Source organism: Moschus berezovskii, chromosome 5 (genome assembly GCF_049115385.1).
Source record: "Moschus berezovskii isolate FMDL1 chromosome 5, NW_MosBer_1.0, whole genome shotgun sequence".
NCBI classification, from domain to species: domain Eukaryota; kingdom Metazoa; phylum Chordata; class Mammalia; order Artiodactyla; family Moschidae; genus Moschus; species Moschus berezovskii.
Window position 1 is genome coordinate 37,908,454 of NC_142464.1, and position 12,517 is coordinate 37,920,970.

General features: G+C 33.1%; 1 protein-coding gene across 5 annotated transcripts in view; it reads right to left on the reverse strand.

Annotated features, from left to right (window-relative positions):
• Window positions 1–3,383: 3,383 nt before the first annotated feature.
• The window catches only part of SMARCAD1 (SNF2 related chromatin remodeling ATPase with DExD box 1), an 85,854-nt gene continuing 76,720 nt past the window's right edge, over window positions 3,384–12,517 (reverse strand). For 3 of the 5 annotated variants that reach the window (XM_055434085.2, XM_055434084.2, XM_088836229.1), the window contains 9 exons: window positions 12,370–12,507; window positions 11,143–11,238; window positions 10,931–11,048; window positions 10,599–10,720; window positions 9,710–9,898; window positions 9,000–9,118; window positions 8,015–8,197; window positions 6,831–6,940; window positions 3,385–5,484 (listed from right to left, as the gene is read on the reverse strand). In XM_055434085.2, coding sequence (XP_055290060.1) covers window positions 5,423–5,484; window positions 6,831–6,940; window positions 8,015–8,197; window positions 9,000–9,118; window positions 9,710–9,898; window positions 10,599–10,720; window positions 10,931–11,048; window positions 11,143–11,238; window positions 12,370–12,507 — 1,137 coding nt within the window. In that variant the 3' untranslated portion in view covers window positions 3,385–5,422. Of the gene's footprint in view, window positions 5,485–6,830; window positions 6,941–8,014; window positions 8,198–8,999; window positions 9,119–9,709; window positions 9,899–10,598; window positions 10,721–10,930; window positions 11,049–11,142; window positions 11,239–12,369; window positions 12,508–12,517 lie in introns of all 5 variants that reach the window. The other 2 variants (XM_088836228.1, XM_055434087.2) reach the window with 2 other exon arrangements.

Sequence of the window (12,517 nt, forward strand, 5' to 3'; positions counted from 1 at the left end):
ATTAAAAGAACAGAAGATGAAAAGCCAAGCCACAGATAGGAAGAAAATACCTGCAAAAGGACTTTATCCCAAATATATAAAGAACTCTTAAACATCAACAATAAAATAACCTGATTATAAAATGGACGAAAACATCTGGATACACACCTCATCAGAGACACACAGATGGCAAATAAGCATACGAAAAGATGCTCAACATTATATGTTACTAGAGAACTGCAAACAATGAGACACTATTACATATCTATTATAAAGGTAAAAATTCAAAATATAACACAAAATGCTGGCAAGGATATGGGGCCACAGGAACTTTTATTCATTTCTGATATAAAAGGAAGATAGTACATATACCTTGGAAGAGAGTTTGGCAATTTCTTACAAAATTAAACATACTCTTACCATATGATTCAACAATCATACTCTTTGGTATTTGCCCAAGGGAGCTGAAAACAGGTCCACAAGAAAACCAGCACATTGATGTTGCTGGCGGCCTCATCAATAATTGCCAAAACTTGGAAGCAACCAAAATATCCGTTAGTAGGTTAATAGATAAGAGAACTGTGGTATACCCAACAAGAGAACATTTTTCATTGCTAAAAAGAAATGAGCGATCAAGCCATGAAAAGACATGGAGGAAACTTAAATGGATTTTTAAAAGCAGTAAGACTATTCTGCAAGATACTATAATGGGTTCATTTGTCAAACCCATAGACTGCACAACATAAGAGAGAAACTTCGTGTAATCGATGGACTTTTGGTGATTATGATGTCTCAGTGTAGGTTCACTTATTGTAACAAATGTATCATTTTGGTGTAAGATATTGATAGCGAGTGAAGTTGTGTTGGAAAAGACTGATGCTGGGAAGGATTGGGGGCGGGAGGAGACGGGGACAACAGAGAATGAGATGGCTGGATGGCATCACCGACTCGATGGACATGAGTTTGAGTGAACTCCGGGAGTTGGTGATGGACAGGGAGGCCTGGCGTGCTGTGATTCATGGGGTCGCAGAGAGTCGGGCACGACTGAGCGACTGAACTGAACTGGTGTTGTGTGGGGACAAGGGTACATGGGAACCCTCTGTAGCTCCTGCTTAATTTGCTATGAACCTAAATCTCCTCTACTAAAGTCTATTTAAAAAGAAAAAACAACAGGGGTGGGGGGCATTATTTCATAACACTGAAAAAGCAATGAAATGGTGGAAGCTGATTGAAATCTAGGATTATGACTATTTTCCAAGGTAAAAAAAAAAAAAAATTCTTCTCTGCAATTTTTACAGAAAGGTATTGCTCAAACTACTTTGATAAATTTTTTACAAAAATTAAATTTTCTCAATGTTTCTAATATTTTCTGTTCTGTTCAATCGCTCAGTCGTGTCCGACTCTTTGTGACCCCGTGGACTGTAGCCTACCAGGCTTCTCCTTCCATGGGATTCTCCAGGCAAGAATACTGGAGTGGGTTACCATTTCCTTCTCCAGGGGATCTTCCCCACCCAGGCATCGAACCTGGGTCTCCCGCATTGGAGGCAGACGCGTTAACCTCTGAGCCACCATATTTTACAGAATACTAAATATTAGTTTTCCTATTTCATTCATTTACTTATAATTTTATGCTGACAAAATTTTTAAGGTCATGGAACAATCATTTTTCCTGAGGATTATTTTACACTTTCAACTTGAATCATTTTTATAGTTCTACATGACTGTACAAGAACTACCCATATAAACAAGCCAATTTATGTAGAAATCTTTCAATTAACTGTATATTTGGATTATCCCAATCTATTCTAAACCACAATTATATTGAAAAATAACATTTTAGTTCAATATACATGTTAATATTATTGAGTTGTCTAATCTTAGTATGTCATATCAGGAAACAGATTAACAAAACAGATAGCCTTATCCATGAAATGAATGGCAGAGGAAAGAGAATATAGTTGAGAAGCAAAAAGTGGGGACAGGTGTGGGAAAAGAAGACAGAAAAGGCAAGTCCATCTAATTGTGATCTTGTTTAAGGTGCTTCTTTCTTCATAACAATGCTCTATGAAATCTGAGGAAAAAAATTACTGTACACATTATTAAGAATTACACTGAGAGTCAGAAAGAGAAAGATAAATATCGTATTCTAACACATATATACGGAATCTAGAAAAATGGTACTTAAGTATTTATTTACAAGGCAACAATGGAGAAACAGGCATAGAGAACAGACTTATAGACATGGGGAGGGGGAAGAGAGGGGGAGATGTATGGAAAGAATAACATGGAAACTTACATTACCATGTGTAAAAGAGAGCCAATGGGAATTTGCTGTATGGCTCAGGAAACTCAAACACGGGCTCTGAATCAATCTAGAGGGGTGGGATGGGAAGGGAGATGGGAGGGAAGTTCAAAAAGGGAGGGATATATGTATACCCATGGCTGACTCATGTTGAGGTTTGACAGAAAACAACAAAATTCTGTCAAGTTAATTATCCTTCAATAAAAAATAATTAAAAACAAACAAAAAAAGAATTATACTGAAAAACAAAGTGTATTTCTCAAATAACCTTGCTTCTTCAGATTACTTTTTTTACTGTTAGTAGCTGCTAAGAAATGATAATAGGTTGTAAGCAACTTCTCATTGCAAAGTCCTCAATATGTCATCAGGGCAGTCTAGAGGGAAAGAAAACTGTCCTTCACAGAAGAAATTCAAATAATACTCTAGATAATAAAGGTAGAAACTTTTCTTCCCTCTTGCTGCTGCTGTTAAGTCACTTCAGTTGTGTCTGACTCTGTGTGACTCCATAGACGGCAGCCCATCAGGCTTCCCCGTCCCTGGGATTCTCCAGGCAAGAACACTGGAGTGGGTTGCCATTTCCTTCTCCATCTTATGTATACTGATTTTCCTCCACATAATTACATTCTAACAAGCTTTAATGAAAATAGCACTTAGTGATAAATATTTATATAAATTATGAAAACTCTATAAGAGAGTCCCACTGTTTACACATATCATGATTCAACAGAAAATGCAACCATAGCAGATTTTATAAGGAAATATTTCAATCATAGCATCATCATAACCTTTAGATTGTCTTTTTTTCACTGAAAAGAACAACACATTCCATTATCCCATCCTGTATTTAAACATCTCCTCACTGAGCAAGTAAGGAAGGGTGAGAGTACATGAATTAATCACAACAGAAATGAATTGCATACTATAATTAGTAAGAAACCATACCTTTTGGGAAGTCAAAACAATCAATTCCTTAATTTTATAGACCATTTAAATATCTTAAGGTCACACAAATGGAAACCAAATCTGATACTCTTATCTAATCATCATCATACACCAACAATAAGGAACAATATTAATGTTTCAACATACATATCTATTGGTATAAAGTTATAAGACTGTGGGGTCAGAACTAAGAGTTATGAAAACACATTATGTCCTTTATCCCTGTGTGACCTGTATTAAAAAAACATACGGTGCTTCAGTTGGCTGAACATTACTCTGATAACTGTGGCTTTGTATGCCCTTTACTGATGATGGATTTTGAATTTTACTGCTATCAGTTCAATAAAAGGACTAATGAGAATACATCCAAAGTAATCATTCCAGTTTACTGAGAAAGAGACAATATTAAGCACATAATACCATTTGTGCTCAATACAGATACTACTACAAAATGTATGATAATACAACTTATGGTCATAATTATTTTTATTAAGCCAAAAATGTAACAGAGATTTACAGGGAGAACCCAACTACATTTAATTAAACATAAAAATATGGATTAAACAACAACAAAAGAAACAGCCTATCAATGAAGACACATTAATACAAGAAAGTTATAAGGAACCCATTTAAGATTTTTAGAAGGTAAAATTCTCAACACTATAAGTGATTTGGGTACCATGATGCAGAAGGAGGTAGTAATACTATTTGCAGAGTCCTTTCAATCTTTCACTTTCAAGACTGGGTAAGTCTACTGAGTCATGAGTTTTCAGGGTCTATAATATCTGAAGAATCACTATAAGAGCTTCATTAGCCTTCAACTGAAGAGTTCTACTACTCTAGAAACTTAGAAAGTCAAGATGCTGTGAAAGTATAATCTTCAATAATGAACAAATCTTTGATTTATAAATAAGTTTATTTATAATGATATTTACATAATAAAACAAAACACATGAAACTCACAAGTTATACAAAGAAACTGATGCATAATAAAAACAGCAATATAGACCAACAGGCAAAAATTTAAAGAAAGATTTAATAAAGAGTTAAATATCAAGTAGACAACTTTACTTCTAAATTTCACTTTGTCACCCACACTGAATTGGAATTGAAGAATGGCTCTCTTTTCAGGAGGTCCTGTACTGGAAATTCTGCAAAGTGGTAAATTATATTTTGATAAGAATTCAAAGTTAATGACTTATTTCCATGCAGTACCTAATGCTGCCTTAAAATGAAGTCACATTCAGTCTGCTTTGAAGTGAATCAGTCTGCTAATCTGTTCTGCCAGACTAGAAAAATGTCACCAACATTTTGCTGATATGTGGAGATGTGGCAGGAATAAACTACTATTTAGAGTAAAGAGAACTGGAGCAGAAATGACTGGACAACAGTTTCAAGAGAAGCAAAAGCCAGGAGAGAGAAAATAATGAAAACATGCACAAGAATAGGTAGACTAGTAAGCACAGTTAGTGCAGTTGGGAAACGAACAGAAGGATTTACTTCATGGAGCAAGATAAAGGCTTCTTCAGTTACTATTCACTGGAAAACAACTTAGTGCCTAGCCAAACAAATTTGTGTTAAGAGAAGTACTTGGGAGGACCTGGGCGGGGGTGGGGTGGGGGCGGTTAGTATATGGAATGCCACCTTTAAATTCAGGTTGAGTTCTTGTTGACAGTGGTGAACATCTGTTTCAAATAGCAATAAAATGAAAGCTATATAATCTATACAGCTGCATTCTTTAACATAATAAAAAAAAAAAACTTCAAATGAGACGAGCAAAAACAAGACATAAGCATTGTCAAATAAGGCACATGTAAAAATCTACACACATTATCCAGTGAAAGACAATATATATATATATTTGGAGGTAGAAATAATTACAAAAATACTGACATTTCTAAAGCATTAGCGTATTTGTTACAAACAATCACCAACTAATCCCCATTCAGAAAACTGTTTTGTAAAATGATTATTTAACATCTTCAAGATTACATATTCGTGGCTTTTTTTTGAAATTTCACATGTGAACATCTGGAGAATTCAGTTAGTGGCAAAAAAGTTGTCCATACTATGACAAATGTAATATGGAAATTATAAAAAGTTATAAATGTTCATAAACCCATGGTCATCATAATGTAAATGTCCTTGAGTGCACCAAGTTGATAGTTCCTCATCAGTTAGGAATTAACAATTCTTATTTCACAGGCCCATTGATGTTTTTAGTAATGTGGCTATATCTGCTGGCATACTTCCTTCGTCACCTGCAGGTCAGAAACTGGTGTTAAATGTTTGATAAAAATATCTTATGAAGCATACTTCTTTCCAATTTTCTCTACTTTTGGTGAATTCTTGATCTTTCAAAGCCCAGTTTGATTCAGTGTTACTCCCTGTTAAAAACCTTCCCAAATTCCTACAAATAATATTAGGGCTACTTCCCCTGTGCTCATGTTCACGTTGCCAGCAGAGCGGTCTACAGCTTCTCTTTCTGATTTGATAAAGATATAAAGAGACAGATATAGATAGCCTGGATCATATCCTGTTTACAGACCACATAGTATTTACTCCTCAGGTTCACTAAATAAAAGCATCTCTATAACAATCCGAATGTGAAATAAAGACAAAACTCACAAATCCAACCAAACAGAAATAATTTCATCTAAACTTATTTTCAGTCCAAAGATACAATCATTGACTTAAAGAAAATTTCAATTAAACAAGACCCCAGGATCTAGACACTTATCCAGGTGTCTGTCACTAAATTAAGACAATACTTTTATCTACTCTTCTCCTTTCAGTAAAAAAACACGCATAAGATAACAAACCACTGTATAAACTCTCAGGAAATTCACTGACATGCTTGCCTCTAAACTTGTCCAAAGACTTGAAAACAGTCCATGAAATCCAAATTTAACATCACATAAAAAAGTAAGATGCAGAAGTAACTGGTCATACAATAAAAAATAAGCTTTTATGAGGAAGCTGGGTGATAGGGTGGGAAGGAGGCTTTTATTTGCCCTTTTGTATCTTAGGAATCTTGAACTATGTGGATTTACCTTTTTTTTGAGATAAAAAAATTAAAACTTTAAAAATCATTCTCTTCAAAAAGATGGAGGAAATGGGAGAGGGTTCTCCTATTTGAAGATTATTTCTAATATCCAATTGCTCTTTAATTTGAAATTATTCAATTTTTTAATAAATGCATTTTATTGTACTCTAGAGAAATGAGTATTTTGCTAGTCAAAATAAAATTAATATAAATGTTAGAGTTCTTAAGAACTTAATATTGTGCCATGTGCTTTGGATTCATATTCTAATATAGTAAGTAAATTATAAAACTGCAGATAAAATTACAGACCCAGTTTTAGTTCTGGGATATTTTTGTGTCAGAGACTGAAAATGGAAGAGACAGAATTTTTCAAAATCAAAGTGGTTTTATCAGTTCTGGCACAATGATCTTAGTTATTGCAGTACTTTTGACACAAGTTTGCTTATCTTCTCTTGTGCTATCCATAATCTGCATACCAATCAAGGACTCAAACCATCTTTGTTACTCCCTGCTACTGCTAAATTGATGCCTTTCCATATTTTATGCTGACAAAAAACTTACCTTCATCTACTGTGGTCATATCTTGTTCTAGTTTCAATTTCTGTTGATTAATTTTTAGCATGGATTCTTCAATTGTCCCTTGGCCTATTAATTTTATAACTAGTACTTCTCTAAAGAAAACACAAGATATGTCCACTGGTTACTTAATATAAAATTTTTTGACATATATAAACTATGAAATACATAAATTACTTAAGAATGCAGTAAGAATAATTAGAAAATTGTTTTAACAAATACATCCATAAATTTAAATTCTTTTATTCACACTACTTGAGACTGACATTTTCTGAGCACGTCACTTTCAAACATCCTTACTGAATCAAGAGATAAGAAAAAGGAATCTATAAAAAATTGTTGGTGTTAACTGTATTACAACAAACAATTCTGGGTTCAGGTAGGTATTTCATTTTAACAAAGAACATGTTTTGCTTATCAGGTTCCAAGAGATATAATTTAGTACAAAAAGTATGGAAGTGTTGTAAAGTACAAAGATTACATAGGAGGTTTTAGTTCTACAAAAAGCACTAATAAATATTTGGTTCATAAATGAACTTATCAATGTCTTTTGGAAATACAGTAAAATACCCCACAAAGACTGATTGTTCGGTGTTTACATTGAGAACAGAGCTAAATTATTGCTATTTTCACCTCTGTATGTCCTGTGAGCAATGTCTAATTTAACCTTCACCTAAAATACCTACAGCTCACATAATCTATTTCCTATGAGGTAAGAAGGTAGCTACTGTATCACACTACCAAATCTGTCTGGCTCTTACATGGCTTAACAAGAAGTTACTTCAATTACTAATCTTTTTCAAAGGGGCCGGGCCATTGGTAGGACTTCGTTTTCATTAATTGCAGAACGATATGGACTGGGGGTGGGAGGTTTTTCTGTTTTATTTTTTAGGCTGCACCATGTAGCTTGTGGGATCCTAGTTCCCCAACCAGGGATTGAACCAATGGACCTCCAGGGAATTCCCTGCTTTAATTACTAGAATATGAATAGGTTATATAGTGGAGTACATATCCAGCACTGCTGGTATAAAATACCACAGGAGCCTTGCTTTGCTGAAAAAAAAAAAAAAAAAAAACTAAGAGAGGACATCTGACAGATCATATTCTAATACTCTATAGAAATTAAACTGGCATTTAATTAAAAATAAATTTCAACTGCAAACACTCACTTCGTCTGGCCTACTCTATGGCATCTATCTTCTGCTTGTTTGTCATTATAAGGATTACAGTCAATATCATGAAGTATAACAACATTTGCTGAAGTCAGGTTTATTCCTAAGCCACCAGCTTTTGTTGATAGCAGAAAGACAAAGATATCCATATCGGTATTAAACTCATCAATTAGATGAATCCTATAAGATAAATATATTAGGTTAAATCTCACAAAAAGATTTATAGTGAAAACTGAAAGCAATCACATCACATGGAAAATAAACTTCAAGATGTAAATATATGCTCTTGGCACTCTAGTTATTTTTCTTTTCTATACCATTTATCTCCCTACTATTAATAATTCTTACTTTTAACTATGCAGATTTGATTAATTCCTAATTAGTTTTGTCTTTTGTTAAAAGACTCTTGGCTTTTCTAAATTCTGATATGGCTTTGTGATCTTTAACCTTCTTAGAGTCAGTCAGCTATGACTCACAGACAATATACCTGATGAACTACAAGATTAAGCTGTAATGGTTTATTCTCTTTAGCATTACTTCTCTTCCTGCTCAACGCAGGAAAAAAAAATTTACTCTAGCTGATAAAAAAATAAACCAAAGATATAATGAAGTTTAAACACGCTAGAAAAAGCACTGCTTTTAAGACAACCAAAGCCCCAAACTTACTCAACTACCCTCAAAATAAGAAAAGTCCAAGATATCTTAGTGTAAAGATAATGTGCTTTAGACTCAGAATGATTTTCAAAGAGAAAAGCACTGACATACATATAATTCTACTAGTTGTTTCAAAATATATTTGAATATGATTCAGACCAAAAATTAAAATTTCCTCATCTTAAGGTAGTGAATGATCTAAAGTAACCAAACATAAGACTCAAAGTAATATACAATTCCATGAAAAGCTCTAGACATTTAAAATTCTAACATTTACTCTTATTTGAGAGTAAGGTAGAGAGATTTTCTGAAACCAAAGTATACCAACCTTTCAGAAATCTGAGTCTTTCCATCTAATCTGAGGTACCTATGCTGATGATGTTTTAAGAGAACCTCTAAAATATCCAGCATCATAGTAAATTGGCTAAATAATACAACTCTATCACCCTGTGGAAATACATATATTAGTTAGATACATAAAAAATAAAATGATAAGTATCCAGTGAAAAACTGCCTCTTTAATAATAATAACAAGTAATCATAGCTAAGATAAATTTCTTATTTTAGATTATATATAAATTATCTTCTAAACTTTGGACCTAAAATTGATTTTTAAGACTAATTAATGGGAATAGCTACAAAAAATACTAATTAGATTGTGATCTTACAAATCTAAGCTATTTCACATATAAACATTATGCATTAATTTATGTTAATGCTCACATAAAAGGATTAATTTATGTTACCATTGTATCTTCAAAATACTAATTTTGAAGCAATTATATAGAATGTCACCTATGAAATAATGACAAGATTATTTTAAAAATCAATACATATTCTACTAACTTCTATTAGATGGAGGAAAAGTAATCAAGAAAACATTCCCAAATACATCCAAAAAATGCTCAAAACACTAATTTCTGGAAGAATGTAGAACATAGGCTAAAACCTCAAGTAAGTCAAATCATGACAGAACTATTTTAAAGCAGCTGAACTAATTGGGAAAACATATAAGGGAGAAATATTCTTCTTTAGTACCTTCTGCTTCAATTCAGACAAGATGCATCCTAAAGCTCGAAATTTCCCAGAATCTAAAATCAAGTCCATGTCTAACTGGAAGTTATTAATATGTCGATACTGCTTACAAAGTACATGTAATTCAAAGTCTGTCATAACTTCCATGTCTTCAAAGATCAGGTCAGGGTTAGCCTCACAATGTGTAGGTTCCTCAAAATAAAACAAAACAATATACACCTCAAAATGAAGATAATTTATAATATGATAAGAACAATCTAATAAAATTGTTCAGATCAGATAAAATATCTAAATCATTAGATATTTCAGTGCAACAGATTTGGCAAAGGAAATAGTCATTTTTTTACCTATAATACAGATAAGTTCTTACTGTTTCAGAGATAACATATTGATATATTTACAGTTGAAATAATGTCTAGAATTTGGTTCAAAATAATCCTGGGGAGGATTCTAGGTGAAACAAGAGAGAGCAGTCTCATTCCAGATAACTGTAGAATATGGGTGAAGGTTACACAGGTAGAAGCTTTCATTATACAATTCTCTCTACTTTTACATGTCTAAAATTTTCCAAGAGTTTAATATAAAAACAGTAACAGAAAACACGGAAACAAAGCGTATGGTTGTGTTAGAACAAAACTTTATTTGTAAACATAGCTACTGTCATATTTGGCCTTACGGTCATAGTTGGCTGACTCTTGATGTAGACTGTCAGTCCTTCTTGGCTCTTATGTCTCCTAATTGTTTTCAACTTTGTCTTAAAAATGCTTTTCTTTAATATCTGGTTAAAGGGTTAATATCCTTATTAGGTTCAATGGTCTGACTTTTAGAATAACAATGAATCTCAAGCTTAATAGTGCTAATAAAGTTTATTGTTAACATACAAAATCCTTACCTTTAGCATAAGCTGAGACATTTCCTTGAGTTTTTCAGCTGTGTAATATTGGCGATGTAATAAAGGATGATTGGCCATTTTTCTCAATTGCATCATGACATTGCACATTTCTGTATTTTTTTCTGTGATCCAAAAAGTACACATTAAAAAAAAACAAGTTGATGGCTGTTTGCTGAAATACATCTCAATGTAAACAAAAGGTTTTAAAACTATTTCTTCAAATTCCAACTTAAAAAAAAAAAACCAAATCCCCACTATCATACGATTAAACAAAAAAAGCAGTCCCAGTACAGGATTATTCTTTACATAAAATTGTGAAAATAAGGTTATACCCATGTTATTGATAGACTTTTTCAATCTGTTGAAGAGACTCATATAGAGTTGTTCCTGCTTCTCTGACATTGCACATAACTCAATTCGATCTTTTTTGGGGGGCAGCTGCTTGAGAACCTGTGAAAGGAAAACAGTTTAAGCAGGTCATTCAAATAAAGAGTAAAAAAGATTTTAAAACCAATCATAATAAAAATACACAGATAAGAGTTACCTCTTCTTTTACTCTTCTGAGAATAAATGGTTTTATAATTTGTTTTGCATGTGCTATTCTCTCCTTTTCATATATACTTTGCTCATCTGCTGATTTCTAAGTAAAGTAAAAACATGACATTTTAAAGTTATTACACAACATGAAACTCTCCATCACTACATTCTGAGAAATTCAATTCATTATAGATGGAACTTGAATTCTGGGCTGACATAGTTCTTAAGACTCCACATGTACTTTCAGGTTTTGTGATAATCACGTACTCTCTGGAGGTAATGAAATTGAACTGCACTAGGATACCGTTCAGAAGTAATTAACTGATGAGTCATTATTGATTACACAGACAACTCTCTTAAAAAGATATGTGTGTTTTTAAGGGAGTTTGGGTGGAGGTAAAGAGAGAGATGAGCAGAAACTTGTATCTATTTGTGGAAAATGGCCCCCAAAGAAAGCTAGTGCAGGTGATGCAAATCATTAGTCTACAGAAATAGGGTAGTTCCTAGCCAAAACCTGTTAATTTTGGAGAAGAGGAATATTATTATAAGATTTTAAAGGAATCCTCCATATCCTATGATCTGCTAAGGCCACCAAGTGGGAGGGAATACATTAGTGAAATTAGGAAGGCAGCTGGCAGTAGAAGATTATCAGAAAATTCTCACAAAATACATGTAATTTGAGAGAGTGTCAAGAACCTATATAAACACTGTTGTGCTGGAAAATCAGAGTTTCTGAAAACTATACTCTCACTTTCTCTAAGTAACAGGGGAAAAATTAACCATATTTTCTTCTAAGTAAGATTTCTTTATTGTGACTTTTAATTTATGAAGTGTTAATGGCAAAACATATCTCCCAGTATATGAATTTTTGGGATATTCTACCTTGCCCGGCTTTATAGTTTACCTATTAAAAAATGCTAATTTATCTAATTTTAAAAAAGAAGATGATATGATCAAACTTTCTCCACATATTAAATATCTGAGCTAGCCACTGATTTGAAATGATGATTCAGAAAATCAGGATATTAAAAACCAAAACTTTCAGACAATGATTATAGAAGCCTCACATTGTATTTTGGCTGACTTCCCAATTCATCCAAATACAGGGATATCAACCACTTAAACTTATTTCATAGCACACATGTCTGACCAAAACAAGAAAAAAGACAAAAAAAAAGGTCCAGATAAAACACAAAGTAAGACATTTGAGAAAAAAATATAAATTTATGCTTACTGTCTTAGAAGAAAACATTCTTCGTATTTCACTGGTGCTACTACTGAACATATGTGGCATAACAAAATTCAACAGCGACATGAGTTCTAACAGGTTATTTTGCACAGGTGTGCCTGTGAGCAGCAGACGGTTATTTGCCTATGAACAA